Consider the following 27,999-nt stretch of genomic DNA (forward strand, 5'->3'; position numbering starts at 1 on the left):
TTGTCATTTTTGTTTTCCTTGTCCCCGATTCGTCCTAATATTTTTTCATCTCCATTTCCTTCATGATCGTTAGTAGCCAATTAAATTGATATTTTCTTCTACTTTTATGATATTTAGTTTAGTGTGTTAAATGAGTGTTTGCAAGAATAAATTACATTTAAAGGTTATATTTTAAAAAAATCGAGTGCAAATGGTATATTCTATGAAAAAAATGAAACTAAATTCAAGCTTTTTTAATATCACCTGATCAAAAGATCGAAAAAAAGTATCTATAGCTTATTTTTAGAGAAGGCTCTAGCAAAAGTTGTAGTCTTTCTAAAATTTTTATTTTCAAAAATTCACAAGATTAAGTACGATTTAAATTACAAAATAGCATAGGTAATGACATTATAAAAAAATTATTTTCATCAAAATCTAATAAATTTTACTTTCTATTGGTGGGGAAAAACCTCCTTTGGAATTCATCATTATCCGTTTTCTCATTACCTTAAGAAACTGATTCTATTGTCATATATTTCTTTATTTAAACTTTTGATAAGAAAAATTATTTCTTACGACGTTTTGGAACGCTAGAAGGACAATCTACTATCGATTCACAAATAAAATATAGTTCGGATAAACAATCTATATCATTCCACGTGAACCCACTGGGTTGCGCCCAGTGGCGAGCTTCGACGCAATTTTCAGAATTATTCTGAGAATTTTTTCCGCTCGGTTCACCGGGATACCAATTAGCGTATCTCATATTTTGACCGGTCGACAACCAAACCCATTCATTATCTCCCGCAAGATTTGATGCCGATGTCCAGTAATGTCCGTAACTTAAACCTGAAAAAAACATATTTAACTTATTACATTAATAGGTTCTTCATCCTAGGTATAAATGAACAAAATATTGACCAATCATTGCTCAATCAATCTCTCTTTCCGTCATGAATCTAATGATTCAATTGCCTCATAATGTATAATTATGTATTTTGAAATAATTTTCTACAAACTTGTATTGTTGTATTTGTAATGAAGTGTATGAATACCTAGCAGAAAAAAAATTATCAATATTAATGTCCCGAGTGCATGTCAAATTGTCGATAATTTAATTTTCTCGAGTGCGCGAATGCGCACGAGAGGAAATTATGAGACAATTTGACATGCACGAAAGGGCATTTTGGCAGACTATTTCCTGAGAAAAATTTAATTTAAAATAAACAATAATTGTTCCTTTTCTTAAAATATAAAATTAAAACCAAATGATGTTTATTAATCCCAGACGAAAATTTGGCACTAGTGCAAATTATCGATAATTTGAACTAGTGCAGTATTATCGCTGAAATTTGATCGTTGCTAGGTAAACATAAAATATTACAGCTTTTTGGTTGGCTTAAATTTTTCGAAGGAAATAGTCAATATTAATGTCCCGAGTGCATGTCAAATTGACGATAATTTAATTTTCTCGAGTGCGCGAATGCGCACGAGAGGAAATTATGAGACAATTTGACATGCACGAAAGGGCATTTTGGCAGACTATTTCCTGAGAAAAATTTAATTTAAAATAAACAATAATTGTTCCTTTTCTTAAAATATAAAATTAAAACCAAATGATGTTTATTAATCCCAGACGAAAATTTGGCACTAGTGCAAATTATCGATAATTTGCACTAGTGCAGTATTATCTCTGAAATTTGATCGTTGCTAGGTAAACATAAAATATTACAGCTTTTTGGTTGGCTTAAATTTTTCGAAGGAAATAGTCATGCTAATTCATTCTTCAAGCACACTAATGATTTTTGTTCCATCTAATATTTATCTTTAATACAATAATCACAATAATCACAGAGGAATGAGTAGAACTTTGGATTTTTATAAAAGCTGAAAGTTCTTCTATGTGTGTCTCTGGTACAGGTAAGAATGATCCTCATCCATGAAGCTGAGGCAGCGGTGGCTTTGACAGGTAACAGGTAACAAATGTGTGTAAAATTCCATCTCAAATACATCAGGAAATAAAACTGAATTTTCTTATATCTTTTCTTTCATCTTGCCAGACGCATTCAAAGTGAGCAGTAGTCAGTCAGTCAAATTGTGCAGTTTATTTTTTTCTTAATCAAGAAATTTCATTAAATAAATTTTTACAGTTTGAATAACACATATTTAAAAAAATACTCAGTAAAAAAGCTCTGGTTCTTTTTTATTTTTTCTGAACATAAGGTAGACTTTTTCATTGATGTAAATGTAGTTTCAGTTTCTAATTCTTCAACGCCTTGATAACTGATGCAGTGTCCGTATTTATTGATAATGTCAATTATTTTTCTGCTGCTTGTCAAACTTTTTATAGTTATACCTAACATTATATGCTTCGACGTTTTAACCATTATGAACTCCGAAAATAACATCTTGACAATAAGAACGAACTTGACGAGAACATTTTTGGCCATTTTTTCGTTTTTGGTTACATCCACCAAGAAGGGTAAAATAAAAGTCTGATAATTCTTGTGCTATTGACACTTCTCCGAATGTTAAATGCTGTGATGTTATATTTTTTGTGGGTAGTTTTTTTTCCATTTAAAGTATTATTTTCCTCAGAATCAATGCAGATTTTCATAAAATATTTTCTTGTTCCAAATTATCCAGTACAATTCTTCAAGATGGTGTGCTGTGAATGTAGCTGTTATTTGAATAGAATTTTCTTGAAAAATTTTTTCTAATAAATCGATATATGATTCATGTGAATTTACTAATAAAAAACAGCGCCCTTTTTAAATCACGTCTTCCTTAATGATTGTAATAATTTCATTAAAAACTGTTTGATGATACTCTCGTTGATAATGCCACTCCGTTTTGCTAGGCGTTGATTTTAATGAAGATAACTTATTATTAAAATCAACTCGGCAATCAGTAGGATAATGGATTTTTTGACCAGAAAAATTATCCATTTTATTAGAAAAATCTGTAAACTCTTTGTGACTTTCAATATTACTATATGATATGATATATATGATAACTTCGTTATCATTTTTACCATCAATATTATCAGTCGAAATATTAACATCTTAAGTTACAAAATTATTATCACTAACTTCTGGTTCAAAAACGTCAGAAATATCTTGAAGAGCTGCAGATTGTAGACCTATTGCTTCAGAAATTGGAGCTGGCTGAGATGTCGTGGAAGATTCTGTGGGTACAGACTGTAAATGAGATTCATTTTCAGATGTTGAAAGTTGTGTTTCTGTGGACTGGGATAGTAAAATTAGTTGAGATGAAGATTCTGTTGACCGAGACTGTGGACACAAATCTCGTATCGACGACAAGGTTGAAGATGAGTTGCTCGTAATTACACTACTTACTTATTTTTTTCCTTTTTGTTTTTCAGCACTTAATGGTTGAGAAATGAAAAATTTTTTCATAAGACCTGTAAATACCTTGTAGCATGCCCTGTGATAACCACTTTCGGTGTATTCACTGGGTAAAATAATTTCTCTGTATTTTAGATTATGAATTTTTCGTAATTTAAGAATGGTCTGACATTTTTTTAAAGTCTCCTCAGAAAATATTATTATATGTTCATCACTTTTCTTACAAACAAAGCAAACTACTTTCTCATCACTCATGATAGCACTTTATTACAACTGATCACATTTATTTTATAAACTGCACAGAAAAATAATACGTTTATTATGAGCATAACCGTACACCGCCCACTGCTCACTTTGAATGCGTCTGGCAAGATGATAGAACCTTCGAAACTGTCCGGCTACTATGTAAACATAGTTTAATAGGCAGACAAAAAATTATATATAATACTTAGGTTTTATAATATAACGTAAGTATAATTATAAATTATAATAGTTTAGGGGTGTCCGGCAGAGGGTTGTAACCGTACTAACTGTCTGGCAATGAGCAACGCGATATTATTTGATATTATTATGAATCAAATATAAAAAAATCCTGTTTTATTTCATGATGAATTTGAGATGGTATTTTACACACCTTTGTTATCTGTTACCTGCTAAAGCTACCGCCGCCTCAGCTTCATGGGTGGGGATAATTCTTACCTGTACTAGGGACACACATAGAAGAACTTTCATCTTTTATAAAAATCCGAAGGTCTGGCACTCACTGGCTCTTGGACTATAACAATCCTTCTAATTTATAAATCTTATTTACAAATTGATACGAACCACTATCTTGAATGAACTTCCCAATTCTATCGTTTTCTTGTTGACTATTTATACTGAGAAGATGCATTCCTTGTTGTCTACAGAATTGTAGCGACTTGTAAAAATTTGCCTAAAATAACAATAAAGGAACTCTACTTGCTAAAATAACAAATTACGGTTTGTCTTATACGTTTTGATAGAATATGTATCATTCGTAATTTTCTTTAATTGTTTTAGTCTCTAGAACTTGTTGTTTACGATAAATTAATTATTCCCACAATATCATATACGAGGGCTAATACTTACATTTTGTGAATATGTCAAAATTGACATTACCATCATAAAGTTTGACATGGTGAATGTACTTAAACAGTGTTCTCATACGAGAGATATTTGAGTTGTTAACAGAAAGTTGAAACGTTCATCTTAGTCAAAAAATGAAAGTAAATATTCGCGATGATTTCCTATGACTTTTGACGTAGATTCAACCTATAGTCCAGTCATTTAAGCTTAAATTAGGTAAGAATCTCGGAATTCGAGATACCCAGCTGTAAGTCTGTAAATTCTTCCACTACGTCGAAAATTATACCTGGGAATTATACGGGCCCCTATTATATACTACGGACCTTTCTATTTATAGCCAGTCGGGACAGATGTTCACTTGTATCAGCCCACCTGTATCTGCAAGATATGCTCAAGCTGGAAGAAACTATGGATGAGCAAACTTATGAAAATTTCAGAAATGGATTTTTCACAGTGAAACGAACAGAAAAATATAATTCAGGTACATGGACAGATATGGTCATCGAACAAAGTCTCATGAAATCCATGAAACCCAAGGAGGAGTATCTCGTGGACGAAGTACGAAAGAAAGTGTTTTGTGTAAATGGGTATATGCTATGTACGCCACAAATACTATTTGTGAGGAAATGGAGAAGTTCTGTAATATCTCCTTGGAGTCGACCGAGCAATACGTAGATTCCAGAGACTCAAGAGTGAAAAAAGACAATGCCTACGTAAATATACTATTTGATTGATTTAAACTCCACTCCTTTTCCAAATACTACGCAGTTAATATCGACAATTGTTGGAAATGAGCAAATTAACTGCCACAGAGCTTACGAAATTAGATTAGAGTCTATGAAGAAGATCACCGACTTATCATTTAATGAAATAAAGTTTAAACGCTCCGAAAAAGTAATGCCGCTTTCCAGTGTTAACAAATCTGTGAAAATAAATGATTGGAAAGTTGCAGTAGATCCATTATTACTCTTCCAAAGAATTACTGTCAGCAAACAATTTGAAAGTAATCTTGAAGAATATCTTCAATATGAATTGAGTTCGTATCCAACAGCTCTATCTGATAATGATGGCATGAGAAAAACAACAAAATCGTCATTGTATGACAACATGAGCCCAATTGATTTTGTTCTCAATGAAAATAACGTAATGTTCATTATTGATGACGGATTTCTTCTTTATCATGTTGTATGGAGCAGAGAAGAAACTTTTTCTATTATTTTTGATAAATACATGAATTATTTACAAAGGTATTACAGTTCCAAAATAATTGTTGTATTTGATGGATATTCAGACTACAGTAAGAACGTAAAAGCTATGGAGCAGCAGAGACGAACTGCTGCACTTTCAAAAACGTATGAAGTTTGTTTCGATGAAACTATTGTACCAGTTACTCAAGAAAAATTCTTATCAAATCGAAATAACAAAGATAAGTTCATTAATATGTTAATTGAAAAATTACAATCTGCAAATATTACTACTAAACAAGCCAGAGATGATGCGGATGTTCTTATTGTTGAAACTGCAATTAAAGAATCAAAGTCTAAAAAAACTGCAGTTATAATAGGACAAGATATTGATTTACTTGTCATTTTAATTGGGCGTACACTGTCTTACGAACAAGAAATTTTCTTTAAAAAAGTTGGGAAAGGTAATGTAAAAACTCTGTGATGTGATATACTCGACTAAAAGTTTTGATAATTATCCTCATTCTAAAAAATATATTTTATTTCCGCACGCATTAAGTGGCTGTGACACAACTTCTGCGCTTTTTAAAAAGGGAAAAAATCATTTTTAAACGTTTTTGAGAAACTGACAAATTTGGATGAACTAGCTGCAGCATTTGATGAAGAAAATTGTTCGGTGCAGAGATTATTAGAGAGTGGAACTCAAACCTTATTGGCAGTCTATAATGCTCCGAAATCTGTGAAAAGTCTCTATCATCTTCGTTATATGCATTACGTCAAGTCTAGAAAACTTAATAAACCTGTGCAGCTTTCAAATATTCCACCAACAAGTGCAGCTGCTCATCAACATTTCAACAGTGTATATTATCAAGTTCAAACTTGGTTAGGACATGATTTGGAACCCTAGGTATGGGGTTGGGCAATGCGAAACGATTTTCTGGAGCCTATCATGACAATTTTACCACCTGCTCCAGAAGATTTGCTAAATAAAATTTTCTTGCGGGCTTGCAATGCCCTTTAGCTTGTGGCCAATGTAATTGGCAAGCTTGTCTCAATGCTGTACCATATCAGAGCGACATTAACGAAGATGGAACCTTTGACCCCGAAATCATGGAAGAACTTGAGACAAATGTCGTTGAAGACGATAATGAAGACCAGTTTGAAATTTACCAGCAGCCAGAAGATGACGATGAAGAGAAAGAAGATGATTAAAATTATAAATTGTAGCTTTTGTACCCTTTATTCCATTTCTTTACTTTCAATAAAAATAAATGTATTCAATGATATTTTTTAATAAAAAGATTAATTCATAATTTATTTGTTTTTTTTTCATCATGTAAGAAGTTATTAATATTAATTAGGTTAAAATTCAAATATAATTCCTATATTTTCATTAACAATTCTGCAATTACATGGGCAGGAAAAAATGATAAAATATAATATAATAGTTAATAAAAACTGACAAATATCTATAATCATTGATTTATCGATAGTTCATTAACTATATATGGCGCGTTTTCGACCGGAGGCACCGGTTGACCTGAAGTGATACTGTGACCGCGCGCTCTCCGCGGAGGGTGGAGACTCTATCTCGAAAACGGTTCACCGTATAAAAAATACAAAATTTGTAGAGAATTTTGTATTGTACAATATTGATAATACAAATAGCAAAAAACCCATAGGAAATGAGATATTTCCATAAAAAGCGCAAAAAACCGATTTTTGTCACCTTTGACCTTGAAATTTAATAGTTGCTTACACCCTACCATATATACGTTTTAAGACAACTTTTAGGGTGTCAATATACAAGTATTTACAGACTTACAGTTGGGTATCTCGAATTCCGAGGTGAACTTACTATAATGACTGGACTACTACAGCAGTGTGCCGATCAAATCGCTTCGACTTCTGGTGATATCGTATTCCGCTGGTTTTCTGAAATCAATCATGATCGCACTTCGCTACAGGATGAATTTGGTGAATGTCGTCCAAAAACGGCTAATGTGCCAATGGGCATTAGTTCCATTCGTATACATTCAATATTGCATTTGGCTGTCAAAAGATTTGTTAGAGTTAGATACTGCATAATTTGACAATCGCTGCTCGTGCCGATTGGCGCAAAGAAATGCCAAAAAAATTCAATCGCGGTACTTCAAAAGACGTCTATGAGATCGTGTCATGAAGTAAATGCTCGCCTGTTTCTTTGTTATAGCTGAACAAGTGTCCAGTGTTCCATATTAGAGTGACGTAGAACAGTTAATTTTGAATATTTATTTGCCAGGAGTGTCAGGAAACAAAAAAACGTTTTTAAACAGTCAAAACATCGAATAAATGAGTCATTCACCGTACAGTGCTTGTTTAGCACCCTAGGATCTCTTCTGATTCCCGCAGATCAGAAATAAATTGCGAGGTCAACACCTAAAAAGACGGTTGATGCGTTCAAATCACATGTTTTGGAGGTACCTCAATCTAAATGGAAAAAATTATTTGAAAATTGTTTCAAACGCATGAAAAAGTGTATTGATTTCAATAGAGAATATTTTGAAAAACAATAAAGCTATATCCGATTATAAACTCAAATAGCAATACTTGTACAACAAAGAATTGGAAAACTATATAAAAATAAATTAGTTCTAGAAAAAATAGGACGAAATAAGAAAAACCAGAGGAAAGGGCAGTATTTATTAGGGATTGAAAATCAAAGAAAGGATATAAGAGAACATATGTAATTGCATATGAATATGATGTGAAATAAAAAGAAATTTTCGATAATGCCAAATATACAGCTTCCAAATTACAACAGCAAAATGCGCATTTTTGAGAGTAGAATTCACAATTTTCAGTTTGCCGATGCAATATAGAAACTTTTTATTACCTATATTGACTATTAGAAACATAGTCTAGAGTTGATTCTAATTCTTAATACGTCCAGTATTTTACACATTGATATAATTCAAAAATATAGTGCAATAATGGTTCTTATCATTCCAACTATAGCTACTAATAATGCAAAAAATTTTCTTTTGCAGAAACGTTATTTTTCATGGCAATTTCAAACTGAAAGATTTTAGTTGAAACTGTTAATTTTAATATCGCTGATAATCGAATGGTGGGTCAGCATGGTAGATCTTATTTAAAAGTAATTATTTTAGATTCATTTCAGGCCGCATGAAACTAATATAAATTACTTTTTATATCAAATAATATATAAAAAACCAATCAGCAAGTTGTTGCTCGGAGGTAAGTTCGTCAGCAGGGCGGTATGAATGAAATGTTTAGCTGACAAGGAATCCACCCTTAATCATTCTGGTGACCCTTTATAGTATATATTGAAATAAATAATTAATTTTATACGACCTGATTTTATTTTTTTTTATTAAAATTCTCGTTTTTATCCATCTCTTTTATAATAAATGAGATAGACAACATTTTCGCGATCTAAATTTTTATTATTCTTTATTTAAAACTCACCTTTTTTAAAAATTTTTATCTTATTTAAACTAGTTTTATACTTAATTAGAAATAATATTTAGCTGAGTCAATAATCGTATATATTATTATTTTTCTTTTGTTCGATATTTTGAGAGATGAAGATATAAGGAACAAATCACATGTTCAGGCAAGTATTACAGTTTATTGTAAATTATATTTATAAATGCTTAATCAATACATGTTTTTAAATATTAAACTAATGCCAAGAATATATGATACATTATGTTACTGTTAGTCATTAGTATCAGATTCTTTACTTGTATCTGATTCATATTCGGTTTCTTCACTACTTCACACTTCTTCACTTTCCTCGTCTTCTCCGTCATTCAGTTTTTCAGTTTTTTCCTCTTCTTGAGTGTAATCTTGAAGCAAAAAAATATATTATTATTTTCCGCAGTAATCTATAATCAGTTTTCGTTTAAAAGTTCCAAGAATATATAAATATCTGTTGTATTGGCAACACTTGTAATGCTGCTAATATTTGGGGGAAGTTGATCACCTTCAAACCATTTGAAATGATATTTATCTTCCTTCTGTACCCATCCATAATCGATCGTCGAAAATCCAGTGGGAACTGGTAGATAAGCATGACTAAAAGGTTAGCAATGTATGCAGAACGTAGCACTTGTTAGTGTAATTCTGACTTACATGGAGGAAATGTCACGAAACGAAATTTTTTAATATTTTCTATGTAAGTTTCTTGCATCGCCGATAAGCGCTGGTTTAAAATCACATCCAGTGCTGGTAATGCTGTGCATAAATCTCCTAATTTTTCCTATAATTTATTGACATTTATATATCGCTTGGTATTTCCAGTTCCATATAAAAAGCTAATTTGCAAACATGAAATACCATTTTTGTATCAGTTTCTTAATGAGCTTGGCAGTTTAAATCTGGAACTGGAGTTTTCACTACTTTCTCATCAACAGCTTTGTACATATGAAGTTTAATATTTAAAAACATGTATTGATTAAGCATTTGAAAATATAATTTAAAATAAACTGTAATACTGATAAATACTAATAATACTGAACATTTGTTTTTTTTTATTACAAAATTCGCATCAACCGTATACTGGTTATTAGCGATTTAGTAAAGATTAAGTATTTAATCTATGAATAATTGTTAAATTAATTTTATGATAGAGATCTGTTTAAGGTATTTTTTAAGGTAAGTAATGTTGTATTTTGGTCCTAAAATTTCACGTATTGTTCCGAGTGGTAGATTTGATGATGATCTTTCTGAGTTAAGAGATGGACATTCTGCAGTTAATATGCAATTGCAGTTGCTACATTTTGGTTCGGGTTTCGCATCAAATAAATAGCTGTGCGTCAGTCGCGTATGGCCTAGACGCAGTCGTGTTAGAAGAAACTTCATCTCTGTGATTTTTCGATAGTATTGACCATGGTTTTATTGAGTCTTTCACTTCACGAAGTTTGTGTGTGGAAGTTGACCATTTGATCTCCCATTCATTGAACACTTTACGCTTTAAGATTGTTTTAATATCGGTAGTAGTTAAAAAGTTCATGCACTCCGCACTATCACTAATTACAGCTTCCTTAGCCGTCGGCCTGCCTCTTCGTTTCCTTTTATTCCAATGTGTGAGGGGATCCAACAGAATACTATTTTTTTGTTGTTGTCTTGTATGTATTGCAGTTGTTGCTTGATTTTGATTACTAATGGATTTGTGGTGTGAATTTTTTGAAGACTTTGGATTGAGCTAAGAGCGTCTGTGAGTATGACATGATTAGGCTCGTTTGATGAAGCGGTGAAGTGGGTAGCTCGATATATTGCGTATAATTCAGCAGTGAAAGTGGATAGGGTTTGAGGAGCTTTTATCATATATTTGGAGGTTCGTGTAATGATTGCGATCCCCGTACCGTCTTGAGATATTCATGCGTCTGTGTAAATATATACAAAGTTTATGTACTCATTGAGTATGTTATTTAAGTGTCCTTCGATTAGCTTATGGTTGGTGTGGTGTTTGTCGAAAGAGGTGAGATGGGTAATGAATTTCGTGCTTCCTATTGTCCATGGTGGTGTTTGAGAAGATTCGATAGGAAGACATTCAGGAATAAATAAATTTAATTCGCTTAGATATGATCGAATTCTAGCATAGAAAGGTTTGGGGGTTTTGGGTTTATTTGAAAAAAGATTTGGGAATTTCTTGGAGAAGCAGTTTTGGAGGGTCGGATTGGAAGGATTGAATTTTAGTTTGGCTGCATATGTAAGGATCAAATATATTCTTCTGTCTCCCAAGGATGGTTCCCCTGAATCGCAGTACAGACTTTCCATTGGTATTGTTTTGAATGCACCTGTTATCGAACGTAAGGCTGAGTTGTGAAAGCTGTCGAGTTTTTTCAGTAGCGATTTGTTTGCTGTTGAATATACAATTGATCCATAATCCAGTTTTGATCGAATAAGTGTTTGGTACAATGTTAGTAATGTTTGTCGATATGCACCCCATTCTTTGTTCGTTAGCGTTTTCAGTAAGTTCAGTCGTTTGTTGCAAGTTAAGAGAAGGTTTCTAATATGGTAGTTCCAGCTTAGTGTATCGTCGAAAAGTATTCCGAGAAATTTTATTGCTGTTTCCATTTTTATGTCTTCATTATAAAGTTTCAGTACCGCTATGTTTGCGTCATTTTTCAGGAAAATTATGCTGCAGTCAGATGGTATTGAACAGGTTAAGGATGTATTCGTGGGCAATTAAGGGGAGATGTTTCAAGAAGACAACTGGTATTTCATCTGGTCCTGGTGACGTTTCTTTCAGGCTTGAAAGAGCTTCATCATATTCTTGGGTGGTAATAGGTAAATTGATGGGTTCGTTTTCATCGAATCGTATCATTACCTCATCCTTTTCTTCTCTCTCATGGGTAATAACAGTATCATCGGACTTGCGTGTGATGGAGCGGTTTTTGTAAGTGGTAGCTAGTATTGAGACTATTTTGGAGTTATCTGTGGTTGTGCGTCCGTCTTTCTCTAGCATGTGTATATTATGGTGCTTGTAAAGTCCTGATATTTTTCTCTCTCTTTCCCATACCTCCGTCATGGGTGTTTCAGAATTTATTGTAGAGACGTATTCTGTCCAGGACTTGCGTTTAGCAGTTTTTATTGTACGTCTAGCTTCGGCTCGGGTTTTCAAAAATTCGATTTTGTTTGTTGATGTATTGTGTCTTTTATATCTATTGAAAGCTTTTTGGTTGCTCTTTATTGCTGATTCGCAGTCACTATTCCACCACGGCACAGGATTCCGTCGTTTCAGACGTGTAGTTCTTCCGATTGATATGATTGCTGCTCGCTGAAAAATACTAATAAGGTTTTCGAAAACTTCGTCTATATCTGTTGTAATTGTGTAAGTTGTCAAACTTTCTGAAATAATTGTTTTGAAAAGAGCCCAGTCTGCTTTTTCTAAGTTCCATTTTGGATATAAGTCGTGATTGTGATTTGGTTTTCTATTGTTATGAATGACGATTGGATAGTGGTCACTGTTGTAGGTATAGTCCAGCCGATCCCAGGAAAGAGCTGGAGTCAAAGTTGGGTCACAGATAGTGAGGTCAATACATGAACCCTGTCCTGATTGTATGTTAAATCTAGTTGGCTTCCCATAATTTAAGATGGAGAGATTTGCGTCATCAAGAGTATCTCCTAGTAAGCGACCTCTGTGGTTTATTGATGTTGATCCCCACATGGTGTTATGGGCATTGAAGTCGCCGACTATTATTCTAGGTTGAGGAATTTGTTTCCAATAATTCATTTAATTCTTTAGCATCTACTTGATATGCTGGAGGGATATATACATTGCATATATTTACTTTTGGATTAGTGTGTAGTTCGATAGCTACCGCTTCAAGTTTTGTAAGGATCGTGATTTCTGCAGCGTGGAGAGATTTTTCCACAAATATTGCTACTCCTCCGCTAACTATTTCAGCATTTATTCGGTTCTTGTAGAAGCTGTTAAATTGCCTGAGCGGTTCGTTGTTATTGTATTTGAAATTGGTTTCTTGAAGACAAATAACTTCGCATTTCTGTTTGGATAGGATGGTTTGCAACATTGGTAAGTTGTTATAAGAGCCATTGATATTCCATTGTAGTATAGATGTAATGTCCATGAGAATACGGGGAGAAAAATATTAAAGTAAATTATTGGTTCAGTTAGTTAATATTTGTTTGAGATGATTCACTTTCTGTTTCTGAGAGGTCCGTTTCTGGTATGTTCAATTGTAGGTGAGAAAACAGTTTCTTCTTGAGTTTGGTGCATCTGCTTTCGATAGATCTGTGCTAAAAGAAAGGATAAATTTTTGTTAGCAGGTCTATTAATCCATTAAAATCATTTTTGTAGTTCTTTATTATACTAATTGGATCAGATAAGCCGTAGACATTTTCAAAAAGGTCAGATATCTGGTTGTGGTCCAATATGAAAGGAGGATTCTGTTCTGAAATGACTTTTCTAATTGGTTCCATGAGAATTTCTGTAGAGATGTCTGGTTTATTTTTAGGCTTTTTACTTGGCCTATTTGGTTTGGGGAAAGACGGTTTCTTAGGGTTCTCTGGTTTAATTCCTTCTGTTTGAGGGGGAGGCATAATTATTTGTTCGTAGTTGCGTTTGGTGCTGTTTTGCGGAATTTCTTTTATGTTTATGGGGGTACATTCTGGGAGTGAGGTGTTATAGGGGTTTCTGATGGGATCTTGGTGTGTGCTTGTGAGTATTGGCTTCGGTATTTTGGGGTTGCTGGGAAGGTTGGGTGGGGTTTTGTGGTAGTTCAGCTATTTGGGGTTGTTTATAAGCTTGTAATTGGAAGTTTTTACAGTTTGCTGCAGTATGACCTGGTTTTTTACATGTAAAACATAGTAGACGGTCTTGGTATAGGTAAATTCTGTAGCTGGTGTTCTCGTCTGTAATCATTAGACAGTCGGGTATTTGGATTGTGGATGGTAAAATAAAGATTTGTCTTCTGAAGCTGTAGATGTGGTTATATTCCGGAATTGTGGAGCTAATTTTGAGGAAAGACATTGGTGAGAGTGGATTGAGACCTATTTTGTTAAGTTCATCGATTAGAGCTGAGTGTGATATGGTGGGGCATACATTTGAGAGTATCAATCTTTCGGAAGATGTTATAAGCTTTCGGACTTGGATCGAAGTGTTGTTGATAATGATCAGCCATTTATGAAAGGTCATGAAGCGGTATACAGTATCTTCATTTGCGAGGTACATGCATATTCTATTGTTTGATAGCCTCGATGTGAATAGTATATTTTTTGTACCGATTAGTTCTCCAAGTGATATCAGGTAATCTTGAATTTTCAGGTTATCAACAGCTGGAAAAACAATTGCTTGATGTTTTGTAGGAAATTGTGGTTGACTAAGTATAGATGAGTATTTTTTTGTAGGGTTTATATTCTGAGAGCTTCTGTAGTCAGAAGTCCCAACATTTGTATTTTGCATCATTAATTTTAGAAATATTTCCTCTTTGATTCTAGAGTGCGGACCTGTTTTAGCACAGGCCACTTCATATCAAGTTAGTAAGAGCTGGTTTGTTTTTTTTTGCGAATTCTTCCAAACCGGTGCGGTGTAAAATTGATAGCACAGTGTGTAACAAATTCACTCTTTTAGTATTAATGTATGAGAATCTACTTACAGTAATGTTTCTGAGTTAAGAGCACTTCTAAACGATTCTATCTATAGTTTCGTAGATTTTAGGACTGTGATAACTATCGAAAAAGAGTTATTTTTATAGGAACTGACACTTTCATTGTTAACGTTACGGTTGTCAGAGCCGGACTCCGAACATGTGTTTTGTTCCTTATATCTTCATCTCTCAAAATATCGAAAAAAATGAAAAATAATAATAATAAATACGATTATTGACTTAGCTGAAAATTATTTAAAATTAAGTATAAAACTAGTTTAAATAAGTTGGAAATTACCAAAAAAGGTCAGCGAAAGTTTTAAATAAAAAATAATAAAGATTTACCAGGCGAAAATGATGTTTATATTATTTATTATAAAAAAGATGGATAAAAACGCGAATTTTAATAAAAAAAAACCCAAATCATGTCGTAGAAAATTAATAATCCATTTAATTCAATATACAGTGCTTTTCAGATAAAAGTATCTATCTTTAATAACTTTTGTAATACTGGTATTTAGAAAAAATCCAAAAACACGTCAATTTATGTTGGAAGAGGCAAGCATTATGGCTTATTTAAACTTACTAGAAAAGCCACCCCCTCACCCCTAGCAGCATCCCCTTTATTTTTTTAAATTACTTTTCATATTTTTTATGTAAAATTTGGATACTCCTCTTTGAGCTGATTTCAAAAATGTATAATACTTGTAGGTTAAAGTGGTTAGTTTATGAGATAAACAATTTGTCTTTTAAGAGCACAAATTTTACTTATTATTTACTTTCACCTTATTTGCCTGTACTAAAATGGGTTGTACAACAGTTCAAACTCTTTAATCTTTTTAACTGTACCATTTATTCTACTTCAAAAATCCAAACAACAAAAAACTCTACTTTTTATTAAAGTTTGACATTGTCAACTAGAATTTGTAGTCACTATTGATAGTGTAATTTGATACATTATTTATTTTGTTTCTCTGAAATGGTTTACTCTTTGCAAGAAAGTATTGAAATTGTAGGTTTATACTACCAAAATAATAATTGTGCAAGAGCTGCTGCTAGAATATTTAACGAATTACATGACGGAAGACATGCAACTCATAAGTATGTAATTCAACTGATGGAGAAATTTACCACAACAGGGTCTGTTTGCAATAAAGTGCATAAGCGAGAGGGACTCGTAAATAACGAAGCAATCCAAGTGGCAATTTTAGGGCAAGTCAGCTTAGAGGCTCAACAATCCCAATCGTTGTCAACAATAAGTAGAGCGATCGGTGTTTCATCTTCTACAGTTTTCCGAGTTCTACATAAATTCAAGTACCACCCATACAAAGTTAAGTTGGTGCACGAGTTGAATGAAGATGATTTTGATCGTCGTCTAGAGTTTTGCGAATCAATGACGCAAATTATCAATAACAATCCACAATTGTTAAACAATATTTGCTTTTCTGATGAATGCTCATGGTCATTAAATGGCTTAGTAAGTAGGCATAATTGTAGATATTGGGCTGAAAGTGATCCACATATTATGCGTGAATTCCATACACAACATCCCCAAAAGTTAAACGTTTGGTGTGGTATCCTAGGTGACCACATTGTCGGACCTTTCTTCATCAACGGAAATTTAAATGGTGAATCATATCTTACAACAATAATAGAAAATGATGATAACCTTTCCGAAGATTTACTGGTATTTCAACAAGACGGAGCTCCCCCACACTATGCTATGCCTGTCCGACAATTTTTAAACGAAACATTCCCCGCTCGTTGGATAGGTAGAAGGGGGCAGATGATGGAGTGGCCACCTAGGTCACCGGATTTAACACCCCTAGACTTCTTTTTATGGGGGTATTTAAAAACAAAAGTTTATGCTACCCAACCAGAATCTCTGAATGATTTACGAGAGAGGATAGAAAATGAATGTCGACAATTAAATCCAGCCGTATTAAGCAATGTCAGAGAGGCATTTCAAAATAGATTATACCATTGTATGGAAGTGAATGGTACTCATTTTGAACACTTATTGTAACTTCATAATAAATAGCACAGTTAAAAAGATTAAAGAGTTTGAACTGTTGTACGACCCATTTTAGTACAGGCAAATAAGGTGAAAGTAAATAATAAGTAAAATTTGTGATCTTAAAAGAAAAATTGTTTATCTCATAAACTAACCACTTTAACCTACAAGTATTATACATTTTTGAAATCAGCTCAAAGAGGAGTATCCAAATTTTACATAAAAAATATGAAAAGTACTTTAAAAAAATAAAGGGGATGCTGCTAGGGGTGAGGGGGTGGCTTTTCCAGTAAGTTTAAATAAGCCATAACGCTTGCCCCTTCCAACATAAATTGACGTGTTTTTGGATTTTTTCTAAATACCAGTATTACAAAAGTTATTAAAGGTGGATACTTTTATCTGAAAAGCACTGTATACTATAAATAAATGAAAGGATGAGCAGAAGTGTTAAGGGTGGATTCCTTGTCAGCTGAACATTTCATTGAATTGACCTTCAATGGTCAATCTGGCGCTGTTACCGCCCTGCTGACGACCTTAGCACCGAACAACAATTTGCTGATTGGTTTTTTTATATATTATTTCATATAAAAAGTTTTTATCGGTAAAAACATTTACATAATGCTCTACTAAAAATCGTAGAAACACAAACAATAAAGAAATGTAATTGTTAAAACGATTTGGAAAATTTATTTGCAATGAAATTAAACACTAACAATTAATTTATTCATATTTACCTTAAAAACTGTGTCGACGTAATAGGTTTTTCCTGCAAACGAAAACCAATTCGGTGTATTTTTCTTGGATGTTAAAACAGGAGATACAAATTCACTGTCATTTCCCAATATTACTGTTAAAGTATTAAATAAAACAGAAAATAAAAATATAACAAAAATCATCTTATTGTCAATATTGAATAACTTGAAAAATATTATTTTGTTCGTTATAATTTCAAATGCACAAACGAGATATAATGTTCTTCGAATAATGCTAGACATGGACTAACAACACAACACTGCTTTTTCTACTGAAACTTGTTTTTCCACTTATGACCAATCAGTTATTCCAAAACTTTAATCACAAATGATTTTTTTTACAAGCTAATATAGTTTTATAAATTGCAAATATCAATAGCAGGTTTTTACTTTACAGTTTGTCTTCATTATAATCTTCTTTATATTGACTTAGTTTTTATGTATGAAAAGAACTATCAGATGAAATCAAAATTTTGCACTCTTGTCAATAATAGGGAATCCATAAATTCGTATCACTTTGAAACGTCAGATAAATTAAAAACTTTTCATACCAACCATTGACCGATGACAATACAATAATTTCATGAAATATTACATGGAATTTTCCTAGAACAGTGGAAGGTGGCAATGGAAATGGCTACTCGTACACCGCCTTAGCCAACACTCAGTAATGCGTACTGGACATAGCTGGGAATCTCTTTGAAAAACTGTTGAAGAAGATGCCGTGACTAAAACTAGAGGATTATATCAAAGGCAATATGGCTTTATACCTGGAAAGTCGTCCATAGACTCAATCAATCAAATAGTAATAGTAGCAAAAGAAAAGCAAAACAGGCCAGTGACCATCTATTCAGGAATCTATGCATGGGTGTAATGCTCGACGTGAAGAATGCCTTTAACTCGGCAAGACGTGGGGATATCTTAAATGCGCTAGTACAAAATTTCATATCCCAGACCAATGGCTAATATACTAAACTCGAGACGGGACAACATTATATCGAGGGCAGCACAGATTTGTTGGAGCATACGTAGAGTTATGGATGGATAGAGTCAAAACCGCTATCACTAATCATACAAAAAGAAAGCACCACATAATTGGGTGAATTTTAAAAAAATATAATTTTAAAAAATTTGAAATCTCGCTTCCAAACTGAACATCAAACTAAAAATACCAATTTTATGGAGCGACCGAGAGAGAGAAAGATTCGTTGGAAAATTTTTAGGTAAGATAAGGGAAATTTTGTTTGGTCTGTTGTTGGCCCTGATATAGGAGCTGCTCCTCTGCACGGTTGAGATTGTGTAGGTTGCGTGGGTCTGTTTTTGCTGTCCTGGCTGGATAGAAGGAAAAGCGAATGATATTTGCCAGAAGAAAACGAAAAGAGAGCTTTAGTAAGTAAAAACGGTTATTCTCGGTTTTGATTTTATTTTATTTCTTTTTCAAAGTTTTATGTTATTTTTGCAAAATTTTAAATGGGGGGTGGGCGGGTATAGCAGCGGCTGTATTATTCTCTGTCATTTCCATTTGGCTGGTGAACCGGTTGACCAGGTTACAAGGAGACCGTTGAAAACCTGCAATACCGACGATTGACGGAGTGATGAGATAGGGACTCAATCTTATGGATATGGGAGAGTTGACAAAGGAGTTGAGATAGATTTCAGGGAGGATAAAGGAGTTTCTTTTTGGGCTTTGAGCCGAGGGGCCATATATTGTTGAGCTAGGGCGTTTTTTGATTCGATGGTACAAATCACATAGCGGGCTTGGAGGTCAATTAGACGGCTTGGGATGGATGTTATGTCTGTATTGACATAACATCTGTCGTTCTTAGTTGCCTAATACAGCGGCTTATCAACAGGTTTGAAATAGTCTTTTTTCTGAGCCTCAAGAAAATATAATGTCTGTTTTTATTAGGTTTCTGGAACCTTTACAACAAAAACTAATTTTCTATATACTACTTGTGTCACTAACATAAGACACTAAAACGTTCATTTAGTGCCTCATGAAGAATTTGCTTTAAGTACATCCCAAGAATTGTGAAAATTTCAAATATTAATATTATTACTTACCCTTGAAGTGGAAAAAGCACTGTAAAAGGAGGTAGATAGGAGCAGAACCAATTATTAGGCCAACCTACAGAGGCTGAGGCTACAGGCAAAGACTCTTCTGCTAAATTGATCAACCTACTAACAGGAGTTCTATCGGGGCACTGTCGCTTCAACAAACACCTGAAGACGCTAGACCTAGCAGATAATGCGGCGTGCAGATTTTTTGCACAGAAATAGAAAATAAAGATCTCTGACAATTAAAGCCATCTCACATTCTAGACTTTTTTAGAGGAGTGGGATTAATGGAACATCTGTAAACGCTGGGTCCTTCAGTATCGCAGCGAGAAAGAGGGACACAATAAATCCAAATCTATATACAATTTGATAGTGTGAGCCCCGGTTTGAATGCTGGATGTGGTAGGACTTCAATACTACTAAGTTCTTCGATTTCAGCGTAATTTTTGCGGTATTATCGCGTTGTAAGAAAACACACTTGCCGTTGACTGCCGTTAACCTGGATATTTTCTCTAGTGAAACCTGATGCAACCTTAGCATTGATAGCTTGCACATCTGGAACAATTTTGAGGAGAGAATGATTGAGAGAATGTGAAGCAATTGTTCATAGAATAGGCTAGTTGACAAAATTTGGAAATTCGTTTAAAACTATAGCTTACCTCAAAAATATATTATATTAAGAAAAATAGGTTTTTTACGTTAGTATTTTGAGTTTTTAAAATGAACTACTTGAAATAGACCGCGAAAAAGGCCGAGACTGTCATGGCGTCATGAATGATGTCACACCTCGCGAAACAACTGTGTTTGTTTGTGAAAGTCAATTGTGTTTTTTAATAAATAATGAATTCCTCGTATTATAAATTCTGTAGTGCCCCAATGTGAAAGTACAATGATAAAAACGCCTTACAAATGATTCATTTATGTTTCAAACAATTAAGAAATAGGAAGAAAGTGGTTAAAAATGGCAAGAAGACAAGATGCTCTTTCTTTATTAAGATCATTTTGATGTAATTATCAAACAAAACTTGATGTATCTATTTATAAATGTACAAAATCTACCATAATATACCACACATAACATTGAAACTTATTGAAACTTTGTATTCGCTAACCTCAAAATCAGTAAAGTATTTTCATTCCACAGTGGATAAATGCGACTCTCTGACTGGTAACTGCTAATTATATAAGACTTTGTTTGTTCTTCACATAATACTTACATATAAGTTTTAACACTGCGAACTTACGATGAACAAAAGTGGGTGTTCATTGCAAAAAATTTGTCAAGCATAAAGACTTAAATTTTGGCCAAATTACTGAAGTTTGCTTTGTTAAATCTTGATTCCATGGCAAATTATATCTGTCTTTCAAGATTAAACTCAAAACGAACTTTAATAATGTAACAATAATTACTGAAAACTCGAAATAATCTTGCCACTTTATACGAAAATGACAGCTACAACACAGCGTTTCGCGAGGTATGACGTCACGTTTTCTGATTGCTCTTCAATGTCACTTGATTAAACGCCACATTTTGTCGATTTTATTTTCCAAAAATATTATTAATCTTTTATTATTTTTGTAGAAAAGTTGTTTTTTTATGTACTTATTATCATGCTTAATCATTAGAAAATCAAAGCCATCCGATTTATTCTTAGTGGATACAAGCTTATTGGAGACTAGTCTTAACAAGTTAAGACATGTTTAAATTGAAACGTTTATATTTTTAAATGATTGGGCACAGCGTAACATTAATTTTGCAATTCATCGCACGTCTCTAGCATTCATAATAGCGCTGATGTAAATTTTCAAAGGTTTAATATTATTACTTCGCCCTCACTTCTTCTTGCAACGCACTTATCGCTTGCTTACGTCACCAGCGCCGATCGACTTTCGCATTACCGGTTTTTCAGATCTGAATATTTTTAAAATACACGTTTAATATGGAGCAAATTTAACCCCTTGAGTATTTTTTTAATTAAAAAATAAAATCGGTCTTATGTTCATGACAAAATCGTCAAAAAATATTCTTTTTTCTATAAAACTACATTTTTTATGAAAGTTGGTTGACACCTTTTGATAGTTGTCAAGCATGAACTGAATTGAATTAATAAGTGATACATTCAAACGGGCCGGCTGCTCTCCCACACAATTGGCGCTGATGATGTAGAATAGATCTCGGGCGCTAAATATATCCAAACTTCTAAACTTTAAAGTTTGTTAATATTAATCGTATCGACTAAATAAATACCATTATTCTTGTGAAATTAATTCCGTTAAAAAATATACTTTTCCTAAATTTTCTAAGCCCATTGTGACAAATGAAAACTGACATTATTTGTGAGACACCCTGTGAAGTAAAGTGGCCATACTATAGAAGCTACCACTGAGGCACAATAATTAATTAAAAAATCAAGAAAAATATTTAAACAAAAATTTTGGGTTCAAGCGGTTATTTACTCATAATTGTAAACTAGTAAAGTTCTCTTTCCTCTTTCATTATAAACATTTGTAAACATTCAATCTCTATTAGCAGTTGAGCAGTCGTTACTCGATTCACAAATAAAATAAAATTCCTTCATGCAGTCAATATCATTCCATGCAAATCCATTGTGGGGCTTTCCCCAACTTAGATATTCAACACAATTCTCCTCGTGGTCAGTATTTTTGAAAGAAGGCTCTCCAGGAGGCCAATTGGTGAAAGTGAAATCTTGACCAGTCGATAGCCAAATCCACTGATTACGATCACCAAAATTTGTTCCCGACGTCCAATATCGGCGATGAGCTAAACCTATAACAGATAAATAACATATTGAGCAGGGTAAAATGATATTTATCAATGATATTTCTTAAACGATTACGATTTAAAATTTTTATTTATAAGAAAAATGAAATGAATATATTTATCGAGAATTGTAATGGGAAGATGAATACAGTAGAACTTGATAATGATCTTTGAGGGGTAAGGAAAGCTTCCCATTAGTACAAACCATGAAAGTAGTAAGTAGTAAATAAGAAATTATAATAGAATAATATGTAATCCTCAAGATTATATTAGCTTAGTTTATTTAATGTTTCATTTAAGGAAATTGAATACGAATTATAACTCAAATAGCAAGAAGGGGCTAATATTATATTTGACGGGTAGTAAAAAAATAAAGTAAACACAAACTTATGCTCAAATGTATCTAATCTCCGGAGTATATTCTAGGTAGCAATATTTACCTATAGGAAGATATAGGATTAATAAAATGCCATTTTTCTTACTATAACACAGATTTTCTACAAGTATGGAGCAAGAGGACACTATAATACTACTTGTGAAGTTCCAGCACATCAAAAGTACAGTACTCGTTTGAAATAATGTAGTAGTTTGTTATTGTAAGTTTGGTTTTATCAGCAGGTACTGTAAAAGTGTAAAATACTACCAAGATGGCTCAGGGCGTTGTTTATCCTCACAATATCCTTTGACAGGATCTGATTGACGTACTTACTTGAATGGAATTGCAGGTTAAGTTTCCCAACATAAAGGAATTGGTTCATTTAATGGAAAATGCAAGCCGGATAGATATAAACGAAAGCAACAAGCAAAAAACCAAATGTCAGAATCCATTCTATTAGATTAAATATAATATATTCTATTTATAAAGTACATCAATGAAAACAAATCAATAGGTCCTTCGAAAGGAAAATCAAGTCACGAACAAACCTGGTTTAAAATATAGACATCTATTAAAAGGATAGATCAAGATACGCTTTTGTTTGCAGACAGTGCTAGTGACCATAATCACTGTGATTAAAAACCCCAACCAAATTAGTAAACACATCTGTTCGAACATCGAAGCGGCATTAATGGCATTGCAAAGCATAACAACTATCAAATGGTACAAAGCACTTAATGGGCTGGGCAACGAATAAGCAGTTGAGCTGCTCTGAATTACTGGATAAAGGGTATCAAAGAGTTGGCTTGCGGTTTTAATCCCTTACTTGCAGGCAAAAATAGAGGCACGACTCTAGTCATATTATGCAAACAGGTTAAAATTTCCATAGGATAATTTTTTTACAAAGGGCAGCAAAAACACTGCAGCTGAGCATAGTCAGAGATAAATACTCTGGTAAGCATGACAGGGTACTCGGAAATCGGTTTTCTTAGTTACAAAACTGATACGTTCTTGTCCTGAGCTTCCGGGGTTCGAGGGAATAGGAGAATTGTCAAGCACTCGACTTCTAAGCGCACGTCTCGCATAGCAAAGTATTTCACAATAAAATTTTGTGTTACAAAGAGCTACTCTCAGTTCTTCTTGAAGTGCTCTTGTTTTCTCTTCTCATCTTATTACGCAATTTTCAGTAAATTCTGTGAATATTTCTTATTCTGCAGCTGAGGTACATCGAGAATAGTTCGACTTGTTACTAATTTGCCATCGGTGATAAAATACTTTTGTAAATTATGTACCTATTGCTAATTTTACGTAGAAAATGTCCAAATATTGTCATATTTCTTTGCAAACCTGTTCAATATTTTTTTGTTCCTCATTTACGCTTCACAACTCTATGAAAAGAGCAAGCTTCATTACTCGTATTCTATGTATCTCTGTTTGTTCCTAGGAGTTGAAGATACATAGTATCTTACTGGAGAAATGAAATATATCCACTCAATTTATTCACAAATAAATTATCTGGAAACTCATTGGCTTTCGAACGGTCTTCCTCGTGTAGAAAAGTGGAATTTCCTGAACTTAAAACATATAAACTTTGAGACTAGTTGTGGTAAGCTTGGTTTAAAATTGCGGATTTATTGTTTTTATAAAACCTTGATAAATTTTTGAAAAAATTGTCATCTAGCCTATAACATACTTATTTTAAAGGTACGTGTATTCTCACCCGATCATTTAGTGTGTTCTTATTATTATCTACAAAATATAAGTAGTTGACAAATATTTTTCTCTTGTCTTATTGTGTGTCAATTAAATATAAATAAACCTTTAGTGGTTGAGAGTGAGTATTTGTATTTCGAGGAAGCCATGAAAGACCAAGGTTTGGTGCAACGAATTCAAACAAGGTCTTGAACCTGAATCGAAACATCATACTGCTCCAACAGAACTCAGTGTCAACTATGAAAGTATCAGATGAATTATCTAAAAGCAAAAAAATCTCCAAATCATAGCGCACGAATATGGAATGGAGAAAGAAAAGCGAAGAAAACCCCGTGAAAGCCAAAGTCACTCCGACTGCATAAGAAGAAAGTCTTTTCCACGTTTTTTTTTTTTGATTGTAGGTGAGTCCTACTTGTACAGTTCTTAAACCATCATAGCAATTGACTACTACTCTCTCATGGATCGAGTTAAATATCAGTATCAACGCAAAGTATGAGATTGCTCTATTCGTAAGGTGTTGCTTCTCAACGACCACGCTAGGCCTCACATAGCAGCTGCAACGCAGAAAAAACTGGTGTGAATGAACTGAAAAACACTTTTACATCTATTTTAAAGTATAGATTTATAACAGTGCGATTTTTATATGTTTGAACCTCTAAAAGAAGCACTTGAAGGCAAGCGATTTGAGACCAACTACCAAGTGTAATTATTTATTTCGCAGCTCGCTAGAACTTCACAAAACCTCCCAAAAATTACCGCATCGTTGAGAAAAAGTGGATTATATAAAAAAATAATTTGCATACGTATAGTCGTTTCTTGTAAAATAAAGTTTGTTTATATAAAAAACTTGTTTATAGTGATATTATATATATTACTGAATGTGATACATAATTCGATTCATTTCCCCTATTTTCTCTATTTATTTAAAGAGATTTAAACTTTATTTAACCTTTCCTAGTAGTTTAAATAATATTTGAACCTACCATTTTGTCGCAAAAAATTTCCAATCCTATTATCTTCTTCTCTACTGCTTATACTTAACAGTTGCATTCCTTGTTGTCTACAAAACTGCATTGCTTTGAAAAAATTTGTCTAAAAAATTTCCAATTATTTAGATACATGATGCATATTGCTGCAATCATAATAATCATTTAGTTTTCATGCAATAGCACGATATCAAAATTTTGAAAAAAATAAGAAAAAAGCATCACATCATCAGCTATAGAGTTAGAATTTGAAATTATTTTATAGTTGTCGTACATGCAGTACATGATGTTTCGTGAGATTATAGTGCATTTTAATGAAACACCCTTTATATAATGATAAATATTGATACTTTGTTTCAGATTTACTAATTGAATTCTAATCACGAAAAAATTGAAAACAATAAAACCGATTATAAAAGAAAGCGGTTTCCATTTCATGTTTTCAATCACTTCATTTTTGTAAACTGTTTCATCATCTCGTGTAATTTTCCAGAATTTCTTGTCTGTCTTTGAGAATAAATATTTATTTCTAATTATGACTTGCTTATAGATAAAGCAAAATTAACATTATTGTTATTTGCATAAAACTTATACTAGTTTGTTTTTGTTGCAGCCCAATACTTCTTTCATCTTCCATTTTTTACTTATGATTAATAAGAGCTTATTACCACATTTTACTGGCGTGTAAACTGAAGTCTACTTTCAGTCTCTGAAGACGATAACTTGGTTAGGTTAGGCAGACGTGTAATTTTGAATGCTGGCGTAGTAGTAGTGTAAACAGTGTGTTCAGTATGAATATCTCCAAAGGTCCCAAAAATTCCAATCTAACTAAATAGTAATCCTAGAGCTTGTTTCACAATAAAAAAGTTATCAGGATCAAGATCTTTAAAAGCCCATTACACCGCAAATAAGGAGATGAAAAGAAAATGTAGCTAAGAGTTAACAGAACCCTTTATGTACTTAATGTCAGTCAAATACTGCCATGAGATGCTCAACACGCACCTAAAAGCAAATGGTACATCTCATTAATAACTCAAAATTTGACAAAGTAAAATAACAGAGCGTTGACGTCCTTTCATATTTTTGCAGTGTCTACACCATATGCTACACTTTGTAACTCCTCGATCAAATCTATCAATAGCAACTACAGCTCTCAACTTATAGTACAGTTTATATATGAGTGCATTACTTTTAATGAACTTGCAGATTGTATAGCAAAAGATCTGAAAAAGGTTATGGCGAGAACACTGGATTATAATCATTTTGAAGTTGTTTGAGATCTGGAAAATCTTCAAACCGTTCTACATCCCATATTTACCAAGAAAAGATAATTATCCAAGATTACCAATAAAACAATGTAATAGTACACTAATCCTAAAACTCCAGCTTATTGATTACAAGCAGCATAGATTCAGAAGAAGTTTGAACTCAATCACCTTGGAAGAAATTCTCAACAAACATTAGATATTATTGTCGATGGCTTTTGATGTCGTACCAGAATAAAAAAAATTCCCTGGAAAATTATTCAATATTGAAAAGTAGAAATTTTGTATTTGGAGTTTGTTGTTAAAATTTTAAAATTTAAATACTGTGCACAAACTGAAGTGGGAAATAATTTCAAGAAATCCCATCATATTTCTCACCAAAGAAATATAATAAACTATTCAGAATTCAGCAAATGTGATGTTAGAATCGAGAAAACATTAATTATTGTAATTACAAACTTTTAGTTTAGCAGTTAACCGACTAGAATACCAAGAAACTACAAAATTCTGAATAAATTATAATTTAACGTGTTTGACGATAATATTTCGAATATAAATAGGAATGGGGGCCATATGGGGTCTTAATTAGGTACTTTTTTACGAATTCGAACAATGATAATGTTGAAAACGGTAAAAATAAATTATGATCTATATGAGATCAAATTTAGTTTCTATGAAAATTATTTATCAAAAATTGATGTTTTCAAGCTTAAATCTTGTATCAGATTTTCTAAAAGAATCGATTTATTCTATGAATACATTGAATGGTGGAATTTCATTATGGATACAATTCAACAGCTGACCCTAATTATAGAAGAAATTATGAATTTAATAATTTTTCCTTGGATAAAATCATATATTAATGAATTTAACTGCAATTTTTATGATTATAAAACTATTTGTTCTAATTGTTTTATTACATAATATTGGTTAGTTTCAAAGATTTAATAGGAAAATTTCATATGTAAATAAATCTTTACCTTGAAAACTGTATCCACATAATAAGATTTTCCACCAGACGAAAATCTATTTGTAAATCTCTTATTAGGACGATTCAAGACGGGCGATAGAAATTCAGTAGCATTTTCTCCTAAACCCAAATGATAAAGATTCCATAAAACAAGAACGATTATCGTTTTAACTAACATTTCACATAAAATAAATATAGTGAATGTTTACACACAGACAATTCGTTATGATTTTCCAGTACGAACTAACTGGCAATTTTATCTTTTGAATGTACAAATAATATCATGCTGGGAACTCCATTCTTGATATAAAAACTTGTTGCAGAAT

At 32.8% G+C, this 27,999-nt stretch overlaps 2 protein-coding genes across 2 annotated transcripts; both read right to left on the bottom strand.

Annotated features, from left to right (window-relative positions):
- Positions 1-312: 312 nt before the first annotated feature.
- On the bottom strand, positions 313-18,513 carry LOC130445509 (perlucin-like). The gene is made up of 3 exons (XM_056781164.1): positions 17,506-18,513; positions 4,173-4,281; positions 313-828 (listed from the first exon to the last, which is right to left on the bottom strand). Exons 1-3 carry the CDS (start codon positions 17,764-17,766, stop codon positions 545-547), a joined length of 654 nt encoding a protein of 217 aa, XP_056637142.1. The 5' UTR covers positions 17,767-18,513; the 3' UTR covers positions 313-544.
- A 134-nt stretch (positions 18,514-18,647) lies between these two features.
- On the bottom strand, positions 18,648-27,999 carry LOC130445510 (C-type lectin 37Db-like). The gene is made up of 3 exons (XM_056781165.1): positions 27,684-27,999; positions 25,436-25,544; positions 18,648-22,369 (listed from the first exon to the last, which is right to left on the bottom strand). Exons 1-3 carry the CDS (start codon positions 27,849-27,851, stop codon positions 22,098-22,100), a joined length of 549 nt encoding a protein of 182 aa, XP_056637143.1. The 5' UTR covers positions 27,852-27,999; the 3' UTR covers positions 18,648-22,097.

Source organism: Diorhabda sublineata, chromosome 6 (genome assembly GCF_026230105.1).
Source record: "Diorhabda sublineata isolate icDioSubl1.1 chromosome 6, icDioSubl1.1, whole genome shotgun sequence".
In the NCBI taxonomy this organism is placed as follows: Eukaryota; Metazoa; Arthropoda; class Insecta; order Coleoptera; family Chrysomelidae; genus Diorhabda; species Diorhabda sublineata.